This window comes from Salvelinus namaycush, chromosome 29 (assembly GCF_016432855.1).
Source record: "Salvelinus namaycush isolate Seneca chromosome 29, SaNama_1.0, whole genome shotgun sequence".
NCBI lineage: Eukaryota > Metazoa > Chordata > Actinopteri > Salmoniformes > Salmonidae > Salvelinus > Salvelinus namaycush.
In genome coordinates this window covers 34,513,242-34,533,006 of record NC_052335.1, presented here as the reverse complement: position 1 = coordinate 34,533,006, position 19,765 = coordinate 34,513,242, and the positions used below count along the sequence as shown (strand labels likewise).

Here is a 19,765-nt window from a genome sequence, read left to right as displayed (position 1 = left end):
TTATCTGGGAAACAGACAGAGGTTTCTTATCTGGGAAACAGACAGAGGTTTCTTATCTGGGAAACAGACAGAGGTTTCTTATCTGGGAAACAGACAGAGGTTTCTTATCTGGGAAACAGACAGCGGTATCATCAGCTGGGAAACAGACAGAGGTTTCTTATCTGGGAAACAGACAGAGGTTTCTTATCTGGGAAACAGACAGAGGTTTCTTAGCTGGGAAACAGACAGAGGTTTCTTAGCTGGGAAACAGACAGAGGTTTCTTAGCTGGGAAACAGACAGAGGTTTCTTAGCTGGGAAACAGACAGAGGTTTCTTAGCTGGGAAACAGACAGAGGTTTCTTAGCTGGGAAACAGACAGAGGTTTCTTAGCTGGGAAACAGACAGAGGTTTCTTATCTGGGAAACAGACAGCGGTTTCTTAGCTGGTAAACAGACAGCGGAATCATCATGTATTTTACTGTGTTGATATGAGAGATTACTTTCTCACCAGCGGTTAACTAAACTGAGGTACTATGTTTATCACTATGTTCATTAGCTACGTGTTTTATTAGCGATGCATCAGCCAGCATTCACATTATTACGAGTTTTGTTAGGATGACATGAGAAGAGTGGATGTCTCACCAGGATACAAGAGAAGCCGCCTCCACCACGGTCTCCTGAGTCGGGTCGAAGTCCAGGGCGGTCTTATCCAGACCCAACAGCTCAGCTATCCGCTCAGCACCATACATGTCTCCATACTTATTAATGACCTACAGACAGACACATACATGTCTCCATACTAATTAATGACCTATAGACAGACACATACAGATCTCCAGACTAATTAATGACCTATAGACAGACACATACATGTCTCCAGACTAATTAATGACCTATAGACAGACACATACAGTTCTCCAGACTAATTAATGGCCTATAGACAGACACATACAGGTCTCCAGACTTATTAATGGCCTATAGACAGACACATACATGTCTCCAGACTAATTAATGACCTATAGACAGACACATACAGATCTCCAGACTAATTAATGACCTATAGACAGACACATACATGTCTCCAGACTAATTAATGACCTATAGACAGACACATACAGTTCTCCAGACTAATTAATGGCCTATAGACAGACACATACAGGTCTCCAGACTAATTAATGGCCTATAGACAGACACATACAAGGAAAGACATACGCTTTGGGTTTATAGGATTGTTATACTACACTATGACATTATACTGTATAGTACTAGTGTAGAATTCTGTGTGAATAACATTATTATTATACATGTTTTATATTAGTTTTGAAATCCCACGTACCTTCCGTTTGATAAACTTGTCCCAGTAATTATTGGGGAAGGACCTTGAGAAAATGAAGAAAGAAAAATAGACATGGTATCAGTCGTGCAATGTCTCTCCAATTCTCTATTTGGAACATTCATCTGAAGCTGGTGACTTTTTCAACTGACTATTTGGAACATTCATCTGAAGCTGGTGACTTTTTCAACTGACGTGTTCATATGAGTTTACACAGTGGTTGACTTGGGCAGGTGCTGATGGGAACTGAGTACCGGCACCTCAAATGTCCTACTGCTTGAGTTCCTGCACCTCTCATAGAAACTTAGCTCAAAAGTACTGTGGAACTCCCGCACCTAAATATAAAACAGTACCGGCACCCGTTCCAGTCCAAGTCAGGCACTGAGTGTACCTCCGTGGTAATGACTCACGGGGTGTTGATGACGAGGCGGTCCCACTGTCCTGTGATGTCATCGTCTGCCGGCTGCTCTGTGATGTAGAGACCTTCAAACTCCAACAGCCTGGCGATCCCCTTCTCTCTCTTAAACACCACCAGAGGCACCTGGTCGGGAAATGGATGACAGGAGAGAGAAAAGGGTGAGAGGAGAAACATTGAAGAAGAAGATCTTTAGAATAGAACGACGGACCGAGACAAACGGGTAGGCAGACGGACAGAAAGATGTTGTGAAATGATGTGATTGGTTGCTGATTGATTAAATGATTGGAATCACCTTGAGAAAGTAGTAGCCAATCAAACAGAGGATAGAGAGGGCGGTGTGGAACACAGCCAGGAAACACAGTGTAGGAGCCATGTAGCCTGTACTCTCCTCCAGGACAAAGTACTCCTCACCACCTTCCTCATCATCATCATCAGTCCAGGAGTCATCCTCATCGGCAGTCACCTGAGGGCAGACGACCCACAGAGAAAATGTGTTTTTATTTCTATGGCAAACTGCACAATGGTCAAATCGCAGCAAACACACAACCAGCTCACGATGTTGTCTCAAAGTTGACTCCAAGTGGTCATACAAGCAGCCAGGTCGTTCAAGATTGATGTCAAAATTGGACATCTATCTCACGTCCTGATGACGTTGGGAAATGCCTTCAAATCCGGCAAAAGTGAGCACTATTACTATCAAGTAGGCTTGGTTTTTGCTAGGGTGTTGTGGATAGGTGTAAACCCATGACTCTGGATCAGAAGGTTGTGTGTTCAATCCCGGTTGTGGTTTTTGACTATCCCTAACCTTAACCCTTACCTTAACCATTCATAACCCTATCCAAACCTTAGCCGTTACCTTAACCATTCATAATGAGTGACTAAACTTCATGTTTTAACTCTATCCAAAACCTTAACCCTTACCTTAACCATTCAGAATGAGTGACTAAACTTAACCCTTAACTTCAAAATGTGTCATTTGAAGAAATGTAATGTTACAGAGCCGCGGGAGCAACAAAAACACTTCTAAATTTGACGTTTGGAGAATGTGGATGAACGTCTAATTCGGCAGTGAGACTATGAGACCTTGTTACATACAAAAGCCTGGTTATTGGTAAAGAACTGTCAACGTATGGTGGGAAAGAAAACACCTCCTCATCTCTCCATCAACGGATATAATTATTTGCATCTTGTAGAAAAGAGAGCAAGAAAACATTAAAGGTCATAATAAATTACCCTGTAGAACAGTAGAATGAAGTTGATGGCAAACGCCACAAACAGAGCCAGGAAACGCATGTTGTAGAAGTTGCGAGCCAGCGTGTTCTGCAAACACATGGAACAATGAAAGTTAGACATTTAGTCATGATAATACATTTAGTCATGATCATTTAAAGCAGTCTTCTGAGGTGAGCGTGACTGCAATGAAGACAATAGTGGAAGGTCACTGTTGACAGCAGGTGGCAGGCAGAAAAACTATTTCTGGAGAGATTTCCTGCGCTCAATATGCGTAAATGTAGTCGATTTTGAACAAGCACAATGTCTGATGTATCACCAGCATCTTGGCCTGGTAGATCTCCAGCCCTGCAAAGAAGCTGGCAAAGAAGGAAGTAGGAGCATCCTTTGATTGGCCGTTTCTGGACTTGGGGCCGGGCTTCTCATGAGCCACTTCCTCTTTAGGCTCCTCCTCCTTGGCCTTGTCTTCCTTCTCCTTCTTCTCTGTGCTGTGAGAACACAAGATGGCCGCCGATCTGTTATCGATCTGACACCAGCACATAGCTCTGACAACTCTTAGAGAGCTGAAACCCTAACACAACACAACACAACACAGTCTTTCGTTTCATTCCATTATTTTAATTTTAAGAAAAAAATATCCATTAAGATCAAACTCTTATTTAAAATAAACTGTCAAGATGCGAGCAACCGAGCACAGGATTTGAATTTATGTTTTAAATACACTTTAAATCAAGTTGATTTTAACATGCTCTTCATGTTACATAGCTGAAGTAAACATACACACAGACAGAGATAAGTAAATGTATAAACTACTCACTCTGCTTTCTCTGGTTCCGACTCTTTAGTTTCTTTAACAGCCTTCTACATGAGACAGACAACAGACGGTTAGAGGGGATCAGTCTTCTACATGAGAGACAACAGACGGTTAGAGGGGATCAGTCTTCTACATGAGACAACAGAAGGATAGAGGGGATCAGTCTTCTACATGAGAGACAACAGACGGTTAGAGGGGATCAGTCTTCTACATGAGAGACAACAGACGGTTAGAGGGGATCAGTCTTCTACATGAGAGACAACAGACGGTTAGAGAGATTCAGTCTTCTACATGAGACAACAGAAGGATAGAGGGGATCAGTCTTCTACATGAGACAACAGAAGGATAGAGGGGATCAGTCTTCTACATGAGACAACAGAAGGATAGAGGGGATCAGTCTTCTACATGAGACAACAGAAGGATAGAGGGGATCAGTCTTCTACATGAGAGACAACAGACGGTTAGAGAGATTCAGTCTTCTACATGAGACAACAGAAGGATAGAGGGGATCAGTCTTCTACATGAGAGACAACAGACGGTTAGAGGGGATCAGTCTTCTACATGAGACAGACAACAGACGGTTAGAGGGGATCAGTCTTCTACATGAGAGACAACAGACGGTTAGAGAGATTCAGTCTTCTACATGAGACAACAGAAGGATAGAGGGGATCAGTCTTCTACATGAGACAGACACCAGACAGTTAGAGGGTTAATTATTAGTGACATCATCCATGTGAAACAAGCCTAGGCCTACTGAGAACTAGTAGGCTATACAGAAGCCATCGAAAATCAACATTGTATATGATATCTTCCTGTTGTCTAAAGTGTTATAAGCTAATCAAGCCAATGTATTTCATTTCTTATTTTTATTTATTTTTAAGGTTTAACAGATATAGATTGCTCACCTTCTTCTCCACAGTGGCGGTGGTCTCAGGAGTCTCAGAGACGTCTCCCAGTCCAGGATCTACATGTTTTAAACCTTCCCCTTTCTTTGGTGTGGGATTAATCATCTGCATTAAGATGTCCTGCTCTGCCTTGTCCGACGGTTTGATGGCCTGGTCTGTCCCGCCCGACACCGAATCACCAACCTCGGCCTTCTCCATCTCCAACACATCGCCGTGGATACCAAACTGGGTGGGGTCGGGCATGTTACCCAAGATGTCTGTCACCTTCATGTTCTTTGCTCCTTCAAATCAAATCAAACTTTATATAAAGTGCATTTAAAAACATCGCAACACACTTATGAGTAGCCAAAAAACAATAACGTGAAATAGGGAAAAAAAACGAAATAGGCAATGAAAGAGATTAATAATTCAAAGAAGATAAAAAAAAGATCCCACCTTCGACGAGCCCGCCTCCGAACATGGATGACCAGATGAGGTGGAAGAATCCGAAGATGAGGCTGTAGATCCCCTTGAAGAACCCTGTAAAGAGCGTCCAGAAGAAGGAGAAGAACCCAATGGTCATCTCCTTCAAGCTCAGCTTCTTGGACTTTTTGTACTGCTTCTTGAGGATCTTGAAGGTCAGCATCTGTCTGAAGTTGGAGATCTTCTTCTTGGCGGAGATGCAGGCCATGGTGAAAGCCGAGGAAGCCTCCAGCTCGCTATTCTCCTCTTCCTCTGCAAGCTCTTCTAACAAGTTGTGCACCTCCTCCTCTTCCTCTTCCGGGCGCTCCACCACGTCGGGCTCCGAGATCTGAGACGCAAGCTGCATCTCAAAGATTGTATCCTCGCAGAAGTTCACAAACATCTCCATCTTCTCGCTTTCTCCCCCCTCGTTGACCACGTCAAAGATGAACTGTCTCTTGGACTCTTTGACCTGTGGCTTCTCCCATTGTGTACGACTGGACTCGCTGATCTCAAAATAGACCCTCTCGATGCGCTTCCCTCCGCCCATGATCTCGATGCGGCCCAGGTACGGTTCGAAGTAGTTCAGCACGCTCTCGGCTGGTTCCAGGAAGGTGGCCAGACGGGGATCGTGAGGCATGTGTTCAGAGAGGTTGGTGAGCAGCACGGCTACGTTGAAGCCGATGTCTTTGGCCGGCTCGTGGAACCGCTCCACAAACTCCTCGTAGTTGAACATGTCGTTCTCATCGGCCTCTGCGCAGGAGAGCAGGAACTCGATCTCCGACTGGGTGTACTGCTTCTGGTTCTCCATGGACTTCTGGAAATCTTTCTTGGAGATCACCCCCTTGTTCTCGGGGTCGTACTCCCTGAAGTTGTCAGACGTGGTCAGGTCCTTGATCTTGAGGAACATGTCGAAGAACTTGAGGATCATCTCTACGTTGCTGGAGGACTCCACCAGAGTGTCCACCATCTGCTTTCCTATTGTTCCATTCACCACGTTGCCTAGGAGACATCACATAAGACTGGGAATCAATGTCATGTCATATTTACATTCTTACTTACTTTAATTTACATTCTTACTTTACTTTACATTCTTACTAACTTTACTTTACATTCTTACTAACTTTACTTTACATTCTTACTTAATTTACTTTACATTATTACTTTACTTTACATTCTTACAAACTTTACTTTACATTCTTACTAACTTTACTTTACATTCTTACTTACTTTACATTCTTACTTACTTTACTTTACATTCTTACTAACTTTACTTTACATTCTTACTTACTTTACATTCTTACTTACTTTACATTCTTACTTACTTTACATTCTTACTTACTTTACATTCTTACTTACTTTACTTACAAACTTACTCTTACTTTCTTCCTTGTTCATATTCACACAATCAAATCACATTTTATTGGTTACATACACATGGTTAGCAGAGGTTAACGCGAGTGTAGAGAAATGCTTGTGCTTCTAGTTCCGACAGTGCAGCAGTATCTAACAAGTGATATCTAACAATTTCACAACCTATACCCAATACACACACATCTAAGTAAAGGAATGGGGTTAAGAATATAACTTGTATTATGTGGATACCTACAGTATGCACCATTACTGCGATGTGTAAATTATTGACTATATGGTGTAAATATATACGTTCAAACAAATAATTGTGTGGTGACCGATACCTACAACGTCTTAGATAAAGTCCTATTAGAGTGAATCTGTAGTAGGTTCTTACCCTCGAGCAGTGACAGCATCATCACCACCATGTCCTGCTGAAGATCCATCAACTCCTTGAGCAGCTCAATCTGACACGAGTCCTAAAGGAGCACCGACCGTCAGAAGAACTGCATTAACACTGTACTGCCATTCATTTATTAGTACGAATCACTATTTATTCATTTGTATTTATTAGTACTTAATAATAAAATAAATGAATCATTCATATTACAATGTATTTATAAAGCATTTTTCATTATATATATTTTTTTATCTCAATAATGCGTACAATACAAAGTTGCCGTGCATTAAAAATACACAACCAAAAAAAAAAAAAAAAATCAACACAGATGAATTTCATGATCAAATGTTAGAGAGATTTTACAGGCCTAATCTAGGAAGACAGCATCCGCATTCCTCTGGACGACAGAACAAAAAACTAAATCTACTATTGAGCGCAACTATCACTACAAGCCAGAAGAACCTAGGATATATATTAGACTAGATTTTTACAACAGACCATATCACTGAGACGTGGACAGTTCTAAACAGTGTCACAATGGTCAGAGAACAGTAGTCAAAGACAGTAGACAAGTGGTGGTTAAACTCCTTTACATTGTAATGTCTTTAAATGGTTGACTGTGTAACTGTGTTCATGGTTATTGGGGTTAAAGCTCCTGCTGAAACGCCCCTTTTATTGCAGGATATAGGCATCAATACATACAGTGGGGCAAAAAAGTATTTAGCCAGCCACCAATTGTGCAAGTTCTCCCACTTAAAAAGATGAGAGAGGCCTGTAATTTTCATCATAGGTACACTTCAACTATGAAAGACAAAATGAGAAAAAAAATCCAGAAAATCACATTGTAGGATTTTTTATGAATTTATTTGCAAATTATGGTGGAAAATAAGTATTTGGTCACCTACAAACAAGCAAGATTTCTGGCTCTCACAGACCTGTAACTTCTTCTTTAAGATGCTCCTCTGTCCTCCACTCGTTACCTGTATTAATGGCACCTGTTTGAACTTGTTATCAGTATAAAAGACACCTGTCCACAACCTCAAACAGTCACACTCCAAACTCCACTATGGCCAAGACCAAAGAGCTGTCAAAGGACACCAGAAACAAAATTGTAGACCTGCACCAGGCTGGGAAGACTGAATCTGCAATAGGTAAGCAGCTTGGTTTGAAGAAATCAACTGTGGGAGCAATTATTAGGAAATGGAAGACATACAAGACCACTGATAATCTCCCTCGATCTGGGGCTCCACGCAAGATCTCACCCCGTGGGGTCAAAATGATCACAAGGACGGTGAGCAAAAATCCCAGAACCACACGGGGGGACCTAGTGAATGACCTGCAGAGAGCTGGGACCAAAGTAACAAAGCCTACCATCAGTAACACACTACGCCGCCAGGGACTCAAATCCTGCAGTGCCAGACGTGTCCCCCTGCTTAAGCCAGTACATGTCCAGGCCCGTCTGAAGTTTGCTAGAGAGCATTTGGATGATCCAGAAGAATATTGGGAGAATGTTATATGGTCAGATGAAACCAAAATAGAACTTTTTGGTAAAAACTCAACTCGTCATGTTTGGAGGACAAAGAATGCTGAGTTGCATCCAAAGAACACCATACCTACTGTGAAGCATGGGGGTGGAAACATCATTCTTTGGGGCTGTTTTTCTGCAAAGGGACCAGGACGACTGATCCGTGTAAAGGAAGGAATGAATGGGGCCATGTATCGTGAGATTTTGAGTTTAAACCTCCTTCCATCAGCAAGGGCATTGAAGATGAAACGTGGCTGGGTCTTTCAGCATGACAATGATCCCAAACACACCGCCCGGGCAACGAAGGAGTGGCTTCGTAAGAAGCATTTCAAGGTCCTGGAGTGGCCTAGCCAGTCTCCAGATCTCAACCCCATAGAAAATCTTTGGAGGGAGTTGAAAATCCGTGTTGCCCAGCAACAGCCCCAAAACATCACTGCTCTAGAGGAGATCTGCATGGAGGAATGGGCCAAAATACCAGCAACAGTGTGTGAAAACCTTGTGAAGACTTACAGAAAACGTTTGACCTCTGTCATTACCAACAAAGGGTATATAACAAAGTATTGAGATAAACTTTTGTTATTGACCAAATACTTATTTTCCACCATAATTTGCAAATACATTCATTAAAAATCTGGAATTTTTTTTCTTCTCATTTTGTCTGTCATAGTTGAAGTGTACCTATTATGAAAATTACAGGCCTCTCATCTTTTTAAATGGGAGAACTTGCACAATTGGTGTCTGACTAAATACTTTTTTGCCCCACTGTACCTTTTTATTTTTTTATTTCATTAAAATTTACCAGGTGAATTTAAACCTTAATTTACCAGATAAGTAAACCTTAAAACCTTTACCAGACAAGTTGAATGAGAACATATTCTCATTTACAGAAATCAACTGGGGAAAAATTGCTTTGCATCTAATGACCTGCTTGTTGATGTTGAGGATGTTTGGTGCGGTCCTGTGTGGGTGAATCCTATACTCTTTGAGGCTATTTAAGTGTAGTAGTAAGTAAGCCTTGAGCTCCAACGGCCTCCAGGGCAGGAACCCATCTCCCGTTTCTGTAGTGAGAGGCAGCTTGATATACAAGTACATCACCTGAATAGTCTATTGAAATGTGAGTGATTTTTTATAAGATCAGTGTCTGATTGGAGAGGCGATGGAGACGACAGTGAGCGTTGACTGACAGGAAGCAGAGGGACACTGCTGCCTATAGATAGACACTGACGGCAACTCCAGGGTAGCAGGGTAGCTCGCAGGATGCTGGACTGGGCCAGTAGTTTGCTGTTTTATTTTACTCACTTTACTAGAATGGTTGGTGCAGCACTGAGGACACCTAGTTACCTGGGACAGCTTCATCTGCATGTTGGCAAACACATGCAGGAATCCCACCACTGCATCCCACAGTCTGCTGTGGGCCAGACTCTGCTGGTTCCCAATACATGGGCCCTGGGACGGGCAGATGGGGAGAGAGGAAGGTGGGAGGAGGGGGGAGAGGGAGAGGGAGGGAGGGAGGGAGGGAAGAAGAGAGAAAGGTGGGAGGATGGGGGAGAGGAAGGGAGGGAGGGAAAAAGAGAGGAAGGGGAGAGCAAGGGGGAATGAGGGGGGAGAGAGGAAGGTGGGAGAAAGGGGAATGAGGGAAAGAAGAAGACAAGAATCAAATACAAAAAGGACACAAAAATAGAGTGAATATTTATAAAGATCACACTAATAAAAAACATGTCAGTAAGTATCATAAAATAAAAAATATCCCGTTTGGGACGAAAGAGTGAATATAGGCTAAATGTAGAAACCCAATCACAAGGGGACAGGTCTTACCTGGATGTACTCAGTGAGTGAGTTGAAGATCTGCTTTGCGACAGCTAAGGCTTTGGAGAAGTTGACCTGCCCTGCCTCGTCGATAATGTCTTTCCCAGAATAATACCAGTAGAAGTCACTGATAGATTCCTACAGAGAAGGATTTTACTATGTCAGTGTGTTGGTGAAAACACGTCACATTCTCCTTTTTAGTGAGTGGTAGTGTGTGTGTGTGTGTGTGTGTGGGGGGGGGGGGGGGCGGTGGGGGGAGCGGTGGGGGGGGTTACAAGGACAAAATATCAGAATGTGTGTTTATAAATATGGATTATGTTGTGACGACAAAATACCCAAATGTCTGTTTGTGGTTTAGAGAGACAAAATACCTGAGTGTGTGTGTGTGTGTGTGTGTGTGTGTGTGTGTGTGTGTGTGTGTGTGTGTGTGTGTGTGTGTGTGCTTGTGGTTTAGGGAGACAAAATAGCTGAATGTGTGTGAGTGTGTATCACCTGAAGGCGTAGCAGGTAGTCCACTGTGCTGATGATAATGTTGACTGTCAACGTGTTTCCTGTTTGTGTTCTCAGGAAGTTTTGGAAATCTGTGAAGAACACATTTAGATTTTGGGATAATGTGGTTAATAGGATAATTGGGATCATGTGGAGTGTAGGAGCCTGGTTGTGAGCAACCTATCATGAGTTATGGTTAAGTTAGCTAACATGGAAATGGTACTTTCACCACCTAAACGAAAGAGCGATCAGATCATTTTGTGATTAATTTTTTTTGACAACTGATACCCCAAAAAATATTCATATTTGTTTTAATAGCCATTTATAAAAGTTCTCACCCCCGTTGTGCCCCTCACAGAGCAGTTGCAAAAACCGGAAGAGATCTTTGGTAAAGTCATCATTCGTCAGAACTTTGGAACCTTGGGAAGGGGACAGAAGTAGGTGAAGACTGCTCTCCAGAACAACAAGAAAAACAATGGCGGAATCCTACCTTGAGATCCGCGAGCAACTAGATTTTACATGATATAGGCGAAAGTCTGAGTTAGGCTCGTAGATGTCAAGTTAGGATCGTGCCCTTGCTCACTCGGCACCCATCACTCTTAGACAGGCAGGTGGCAAGCACAGATACAGAGTCTGTGTTGTTCACAAAAAATGTTTGGACGTTTGGACACGTCCAGGGACTTTAGATAACAGCTGCATCCAAAGTGCTAATTTTTGAAAAATGCTCTGAAATTAATTACAATTGAAATGAATATGGTGAAACACCAGGACATTTCAGGAAGCTGGGGTTTAGCCAGATAACTTTCACATTTACCCTATAGTCTTAGAACAAGACAACACATGGTAGGGAATGTTTTTTCTTAAAGAATCAGAACAGAAAGGTGGAACACTAGAATTAGAATCAGCAAGCGATTCCATTCCATAGTACTTGACAAATGTGTGAAGAACTGAATTCCATTTCTGAAGCAGCTATATCATCGATGTGAAAGTTAAACATGAAACCAGCTTTGTGAAATAGGCCCCAAGTCCAAAGCACATCAAAGCTTTGCTTCAGCTGTGGACAAGTCTATAAATCATAGGTTAAACCTTTGGAAAAATATTGATAAGACTTATAGGAGTATCATTAGTAGAATGTAGATTAGTGATGTAGAATAGCATAAAGAAAAAGATAACAATTACCACTGTTAACAAGAGTTAACAAAGTAAACCTGTAGTTTTATGTCTCCATTCAACACATGCACATGTATGAATGGACCTCCCTGCACACCAGAGCATTAGGTTAATGCTTCCTGGTCATGTAGGGGTCAAATGAGGCAGGGAGGTGAAGGTGAGAGAGGGACTACAATATGGTGACGGAATTGAAGATGTTAGCATGGCGGTTGGGAGCATCTGAATAGTCTATTTACCCCGCTCACTGTTGACTGCCATCGATGAGTTTTAATGAAGGAGAGGACAAAGCAGATGTAAGCAAGAGAAGACATTTTGAATTTCAAAAAGGAGAAGGAAAAGAACATGTAAAAACCTCATTATAGGTGAGGAGACAAGGGCACCCTGTTAAAGGGATGGTTTTTAACCTCATTATAGGTGAGGAGACAAGGGCACCCTGTTAAAAGGAAGGTTTTTAACCTCGTTATAGGTGAGGAGACAAGGGCACCCTGTTAAAGGGATGGTTTTTAACCTCATTATAGGTGAGGAGACAAGGGCACCCTGTTAAAAGGAAGGTTTTTAACCTCGTTATAGGTGAGGAGACAAGGGCACCCTGTTAAAGGGATGGTTTTTAACCTCATTATAGGTGAGGAGACAAGGGCACCCTGTTAAAAGGAAGGTTTTTAACCTCATTATAGGTGAGGAGACAAGGGCACCCTGTTAAAGGGATGGTTTTTAAGGTTTGCTGATAATTAGTGTGTGTGTACTTAGGTTAACGACAATAACATCCTATATACTATCAGAACTATACAACTGGAAAACTGAAGGATGTGTTAGGAGAAAGTGTGTGTGTGTGTGTGTGTGTGTGTGTGTGTGTGTGTGTGTGTGTGTGTGTGTGTGTGTGTGTGTGTGTGTGTGTGGGTGTGTGTGTGTGTGTGTGTGTGTGTGTGTGTGTTGTAATGCAGATGTGACAGAAGAGGCTTGTATCTAGTTAATGCTGGGGCGGCAGGTAGCCTAGTGGTTAGAGCAGGTGGCCTAGTGGTTAGAGCAGGTAGCCTAGTGGTTAGAGCAGGTAGCCTAGTGGTTAGAGCAGGTAGCCTAGTGGTTAGAGCAGGTAGCCTGGTGGTTAGAGCAGGTAGCCTGGTGGTTAGAGCAGGTAGCCTGGTGGTTAGAGCAGGTAGCCTAGTTGTTAGAGCAGGTAGCGTAGTGGTTAGAGCAGGTAGCCTGATGGTTAGAGCAGGTAGCCTGGTGGTTAGAGCAGGTAGCCTGGTGGTTAGAGCAGGTAGCCTAGTTGTTAGAGCAGGTAGCGTAGTGGTTAGAGCAGGTAGCCTGATGGTTAGAGCAGGTAGCCTGGTGGTTAGAGCAGGTAGCCTGGTGGTTAGAGCAGGTAGCCTGGTGGTTAGAGCAGGTAGCCTAGTTGTTAGAGCAGGTAGCGTAGCCTGGTGGTTAGAGCAGGTAGCCTAGTGGTTGGAGCGTTGGGCCAGTAACCAAAAGTTTGCTGGATCGAATCCCAAAGCTGACAAGGTAAAAATCTGTTGTTCTGCCCCTGAGCAAGGAGGTTAACCCACTGTTCCCTGATAGGCCGTCATTGTTATAAAATGCTGCACGATGTCTTAGCCCTACTTCAGGACGGAGGAAACCCCTGCTCTCAAATTAGGAGTAAAAATATATCTTGGAAAGCTTTTAGTTGTATCCTACTGGTAGCGAATCAGAACCAGACAACATAAAAAGTGTAGATGTTTTCATATACACTGATAACTACTGTACTTACACACACAAACTGAACATCTTAGATTCCTAAACCTGATGAAACTACTGAACAGCTTAGATTCCTGAACATCTTAGATTCCTGAACATCTTAGATTCCTGAACATCTTAGATTCCTGAACATCTTAGATTCCTGAACATCTTAGATTCCTAAACCTGATGAAACTACTGAACAGCTTAGATTCCTGAACATCTTAGATTCCTGAACATCTTAGATTCCTGAACATCTTAGATTCCTAAACCTGATGAAACTACTGAACAGCTTAGATTCCTGAACAGCTTAGATTCCTGAACATCTTAGATTCCTGAACATCTTAGATTCCTGAACAGCTTAGATTCCTGAACATCTTAGATTCCTAAACCTGATGAAACTACTGAACAGCTTAGATTCCTGAACAGCTTAGATTCCTGAACATCTTAGATTCCTGAACATCTTAGATTCCTGAACAGCTTAGATTCCTGAACATCTTAGATTCCTAAACCTGATGAAACTTTGTCAGAAATGTCACTTCTTCATTTAAAATGAACTCAATTCATTCCATGATTAAAAGTGGTGAGTGACATTGGAATTTGGTTTACTTCCTGAATTTACTGGAATTGAAATGCACTTGACCCCAACCCTGCTGCATAGACCTACTGTACATATATTCTGTCTTACTCCAAGTCATCGGTGATGCAACAAGGCCTTGCAGCCCTGATGACTGTCTGGACAACGACAGATTAATCACATGGACCACAGACTCGACCACAGGGTTACCCAAACGTGCACCCGGGGGGGGGGGGCAGGACCCAGGGGGGGCCCCAGGACCCAGTTTGGGAAACCATGCTCTACCACTACTGTAGCACAAGCAGTAAGAAACGGATGCAACAAAAACAAAGATCGCATTACAAGGTTCGAATGCAATTTTATGTTAATTTTCTATTAGCTAGGGCCATTCATTCAGAAGATAATTTGACACCAACATATAAAACAACAGAGCGAGAGAGAGAGAGATAAGCCAATGTCATGGTCCAGCATTAGGCCCAATGTCACGGTCCAGCATTAGGCCAATGTCACGGTCCAGCATTAGGCCCAATGTCACAGTCCAGCATTAGGCCAATGTCACGGTCCAGCATTAGGCCCAATGTCACGGTCCAGCATTAGGCCAATGTCACGGTCCAGCATTAGGCCCAATGTCACAGTCCAGCATTAGGCCAATGTCACGGTCCAGCATTAGGCCAATGTCACGGTCCAGCATTAGGCCCAATGTCACGGTCCAGCATTATGCCTAATGTCACGGTCCAGCATTAGGCCAATGTCACGGTCCAGCATTAGGCCAATGTCACGGTCCAGCATTAGGCCAATGTCACGGTCCAGCATTAGGCCAATGTCACGGTCCAGCATTAGGCCCAATGTCACGGTCCAGCATTAGGCCCAATGTCACGGTCCAGCATTAGGCCCAATGTCACGGTCCAGCATTAGGCCCAATGTCACGGTCCAGCATTAGGCCCAATGTCACGGTCCAGCATTAGGCCCAATGTCACGGTCCAGCATTAGGCCCAATGTCACGGTCCAGCATTAGGCCAATGTCACGGTCCAGCATTAGGCCTAATGTCACGGTCCAGCATTAGGCCTAATGTCACGGTCCAGCATGAGGCCTAATGTCACGGTCCAGCATTAGGCCAATGGAAGGATGTTGGCTTCTTGCTGAGCAGTGAGTGAAAGGTGTGTGTTGATTCCTAAAGTTCTAGATTCTGTGAGTCAAGACAACAGCTAAGATAGCAGACATCTCTTGGACCTGTTGCTGAGAAAAAACGAAATAAGCTGAAATCGAACACTGAAAACTTGGCACTACCTTGACTAGGCTTGGGGACAACTAAGGAAAGGAAAGGTTTGGAGTAAAGCTACTCCAAGTGTCAAACAGATAGCGAGACAGCTCACCTACTGCTGAAGGGAAAAAGGAAGCTACACTCAAATATTGAACTACTTATTAAAGCCATCCTGTCGCTAAACTTACTGGATCCTTCATCTGTCACCATCCCCAGACCTTCCGCTTTGTTCTGTCTCTCAAAGGCATTCAAGTCCAGGACACTGTGGAGGGTACGGAGATAAGATACATTGTCAAAGAGAAACACATCAGAACAGGGATAATTAATAAGATTGACATAAACAGTGGCGATAGGACTATGAAGGTCAATGTATAATGTCATTGGGTATAACCAACATGCTTATCCATAAGTTACAATACATTGATTTATCAGAAGTTGATCAGAAGGCTATCATCATTCCCAGGCAGTTCTGAGACGAGGTCTGTACTCTGGGTTATTTGGGTGGCGTAGTCACGGTTACCTGCAGGACTGCATGAGGCCTGACAAACTCTTGAAAAAGCCTGCGTCTCTTTTCTCTTTCAGGTAATCCAGCATTTTCTGCCAAAAACAATGGAACGTAAAACTCACGTTTTCATGCACAGAAAGTCTTGGCAAGACGTGATGATGATGGAATAAATCTGTGGTAATTTTGTGTCAAACATACACAGTAATACACCTGTAATAATGTGATGTAGACTAACCTGTTGGACCAGCACGTTACCTCCGTTGAGGATGGAGATGCCCAGTTTGAGGGTGCAGGTCACCATAGGACCTAGTCGACCTGGGGACAGAGAGGAGAACAGAATTGTTAGTTTGAAGGCCATTTGGCTTCATCTATACTGCAGCTAAAGATGCTGATCCTCACCTTTACTGGCGCTGATCATCTGTAGCACCATCTCAGCAGCCCCGCGGGCGTGGAGTCTGGCCTGCTGGTACAAGATCTTCTGCTTCTCCATTTCCTTCTCCTGTGGGCCCAAACACACACACATTGATTAAAAAAAACGACTAAACGTTCTTAAATCGATCTATCATCCTGAGGGGAGAAATACATAATCTGCAAAGGAGATGCCTGTGTGATGTAAAACACTTTACATCGTCAACAAATATAAAAAAATACATGTTTTGAGGATTTTTTAAATTTGAATTTTTATACATATCCGAAACATACAATATACTTGTAGTGAAGCCGCTCAACAACTACACCACACCAGTCATCCAACAGATTCCCATTCAGAGCGACACACAGAAGCATCCAGGGTCAATGCCCTGGTCAAGGGCACGTCGACAAATTTCTCACATGGTCAAAAATGGGGACCCGAACCCTCCAAGGTCCCCCCACAGTTCCTCAAGAGCTGTCACTCAACCATCCGAGACCCCTCCCACAGCCCCCCCCACCCCCACAAGAGAAATATATATAAATACTATTAATTCCATTCCCCACCCCCAAGAACCCCCCAATGCACCAACAACTAAGAAAATGAACTAAATAGAAAAAAGAAAAAGGAAAACAGAAAACAACAATGCAAAAAACAAAGGACATCAAGGACAACTAAAATCATAACAGCAAGGCCAACTGTATATGTTTGAGTGCATGTCTGACATTTACATGTGTGTGTGTGTCCGTGTATGTGTGCATTTGAATGGGAGTGTGTGTATATGAATATGTACAAACACCTGCACGGCATCAGCCTCAGGCAAACCGGTATTAGCTGTGAAAACACTGCTCCTCAGTGTCATTCAAACATACTTTTTATTATGTTTTATTTTGACTTCATTTTTTTATACTTTTATCATCATTCTATCTCCCACACAGCACCTCCACTCCCACTTGTCTCCAAGTCAGGGCAATCTTTCCATAAATAGATAGGTATGTACCTCTCCATGATTGCAGGATCTTGTCTATTTTTACAAGTTTTCTATTAAAATTCGTTGTGGAGAGCTCATATATATCTTTTGTGATATGAATACCAAGTATGTCTCCTTCACCATCAGCCCATTTTATAGGTAAACTGCAGGGCAATGTAAAAGTTGTATTTTTTAAAGAAACAATACATTATATTGTAGACTTTAAAAAAATATTGTACATCATAATTAGGCTTTAGACGAGATAGCCCAGAAAAGTTATCTAAATCTTCAATGAGACATTGCAGGGATCTAGCTTGCGGACTTAATATAGAACTTGAGTCATCGGCATACATGGACACCTTTGTTTTTAAGCCTTGGATTTCTAATCCTCTAATGTTGTTATTGAATCTGATTTTAATAGCTAGCATTTCGATGGCCATAACGAATAGATATGGTGACAGTGGACACCCTTGTTTAACTACTCTTGAAAATTCAAAACTCTGAGAAGTGGCCGCTAATTTACTATTTCACACCTAGAGTTGCTATACATTACTTTTACACATTTTATAAGAGAATCACAGAAATTCCAAAAATCCAGGCATTTATGAATAAAATCCAGTCTTAATTTATCAAAGGCCTTTTCAAAATCTGCTATGAATACCAGGCCTGGCTTCTTAGATGTTTCATGATGTTCTATTATTTCTAGAAGTTGTTGTATATTATCACCAATGTATCGTCCATGTAAAAAACCTGTCTGATCAGGATGAACAATACCTGGTAAAACCCTTTTAATTCTGAGTGCTATGCATTTTGATAGTATTTTTGCCACAGCATTGAAGTGTGAGGGGCCTCCAGTTTTTTAGATAGACTTGGTCTTTGTATTTTCCATCTGGGTCTTGTTTTAATAATAGAGAAATCAGACCTTCCTACTGAGTACCTGACAGACTACCATTTCTACATTTCTATTGTCTCTTTAGCCAGAAGCTGCTTTTTTGTCATCTACTTTCTTACGTCCACTTTCATATTCAAAATGATCCACCTTCCTTGCAAATCAATCCTGACTATTTGCACATTCAGATCAACATTTTTGTTCATTAAATATCACACCTTTTAAGTTCCTTTGTCCATGACAGAAAATTATTTCGCCACCACATTCCTTTTTCCACGCAACATCATCGAAGGATGTAGTGAGTTTCCTGTAAACAGTATATGTTATATTCCTTTTCTTTTAGCCACGTAAAGACTGATCTTCTTTATTTTAAATACTCTGCTAAACCGTTACAATTATAACTGGCTATAATTATTTCACCCCTTACCATAACTAGATACTATTCTCAGTCTAAATTGACCATAATTAGTGCTTGTAAAGTTACTGCCATGAGAGGTATTATGGCTGTCAAAATTAGAGCTTTCAAATGTCTGATATTTAGAATTCAAGCAATATTTGTTTCATTCCCTTGCCTGTGAGCCAATGCCACAGATGTTAGAAAATTGAGACAAGATATTATGTGTGTAGTAAATCTGAGTAGGTTGATGTGTATGATATTGGATGTGATTTAGTGAGAGTGTTTACGATGTCTGTATAAGAGTAAGACTATAATTTGTGATGTCCAAACAAATAATAACCACAATGTGCATGATTGAGTGTCTATGTGTGTAACATGTAGTGTGTATATCCTTAATATTCATGATGATAATTGTAATCCATATCGTATCACCATCATAGTGGCATCATATTTACCTTTAGCATCATTGAAAAAAGACATCCCAGCATTTCCATAGCAATTAACGTTTGACATGATTATGAAAGAGACCTTGCAATACTATAGAGACGGCTTCACTACAGTACAAATGTATCCCGTACAATATGTTATTATTCCCCAATGTTCATATTCTGATATCTTCCCCTTGCTTGTTGTAAACGTATATAAACATGTAGACAAAGACATAGAAAATAGACAAACAAGAAACATATTCAATTATAGAACAGTTGTCGACAATAGAGAGAGGGAGAGAAGAGAAGAGAGAGAAAGAGAGCGTGAGAGAAGAGAGCGAGATCAGGTGTGTGTGTGTATAAGTCTGTATGTGTAAGCGACCATGTAATTGAGTACGTGTGTGTTCATATCCACTTCATAGTGTTCAGATATTGTTACAGTTCCCATACTTTCTTTTTTTCGTGACCTGACGTCCCAGTAGAATTTAGTACAGCCATGGTGTTATGGAGCTGTCTCGGGAATAGCTGTCCATCTATAAAGAGCTTGTCCACAATGAGAAAGGCACGCTTACCCTTTTCCCTTTGTTGCCTCTGTACAGGATACAGCCTCTTGCGACGTTCGTTTATCTCCCGTGGAAATTGGTCATTGAGGCCGAATTTGGTCCTTTTAAGCTCCCTTCCCCTGCTTCTGATCAGCTCCTTTTGTTGGTAATGTTCAAATTTTGCAATGATTGGTCGGGGACCCTTGGTCTT

General features: G+C 42.1%; 1 protein-coding gene across 1 annotated transcript in view; it reads right to left on the bottom strand.

The window, feature by feature from the left end:
• Positions 1-19,765, bottom strand: part of LOC120024265 (ryanodine receptor 3-like) — a 257,642-nt gene that overhangs the window by 14,307 nt on the left and 223,570 nt on the right. Inside the window, exons 81-98 of the mRNA XM_038968460.1 lie at positions 16,319-16,418; positions 16,155-16,234; positions 15,935-16,011; positions 15,599-15,676; positions 11,031-11,140; positions 10,696-10,784; positions 10,213-10,341; positions 9,739-9,843; positions 6,870-6,951; positions 5,114-6,121; positions 4,679-4,959; positions 3,777-3,820; positions 3,279-3,447; positions 2,963-3,049; positions 2,022-2,192; positions 1,722-1,852; positions 1,315-1,357; positions 621-748 (exon numbers count right to left, since the gene is read on the bottom strand). Of these exons, the coding sequence (XP_038824388.1) occupies positions 621-748; positions 1,315-1,357; positions 1,722-1,852; positions 2,022-2,192; positions 2,963-3,049; positions 3,279-3,447; positions 3,777-3,820; positions 4,679-4,959; positions 5,114-6,121; positions 6,870-6,951; positions 9,739-9,843; positions 10,213-10,341; positions 10,696-10,784; positions 11,031-11,140; positions 15,599-15,676; positions 15,935-16,011; positions 16,155-16,234; positions 16,319-16,418 (2,912 nt within the window). The remainder of the gene's footprint in view (positions 1-620; positions 749-1,314; positions 1,358-1,721; positions 1,853-2,021; positions 2,193-2,962; positions 3,050-3,278; positions 3,448-3,776; positions 3,821-4,678; positions 4,960-5,113; positions 6,122-6,869; positions 6,952-9,738; positions 9,844-10,212; positions 10,342-10,695; positions 10,785-11,030; positions 11,141-15,598; positions 15,677-15,934; positions 16,012-16,154; positions 16,235-16,318; positions 16,419-19,765) is intronic.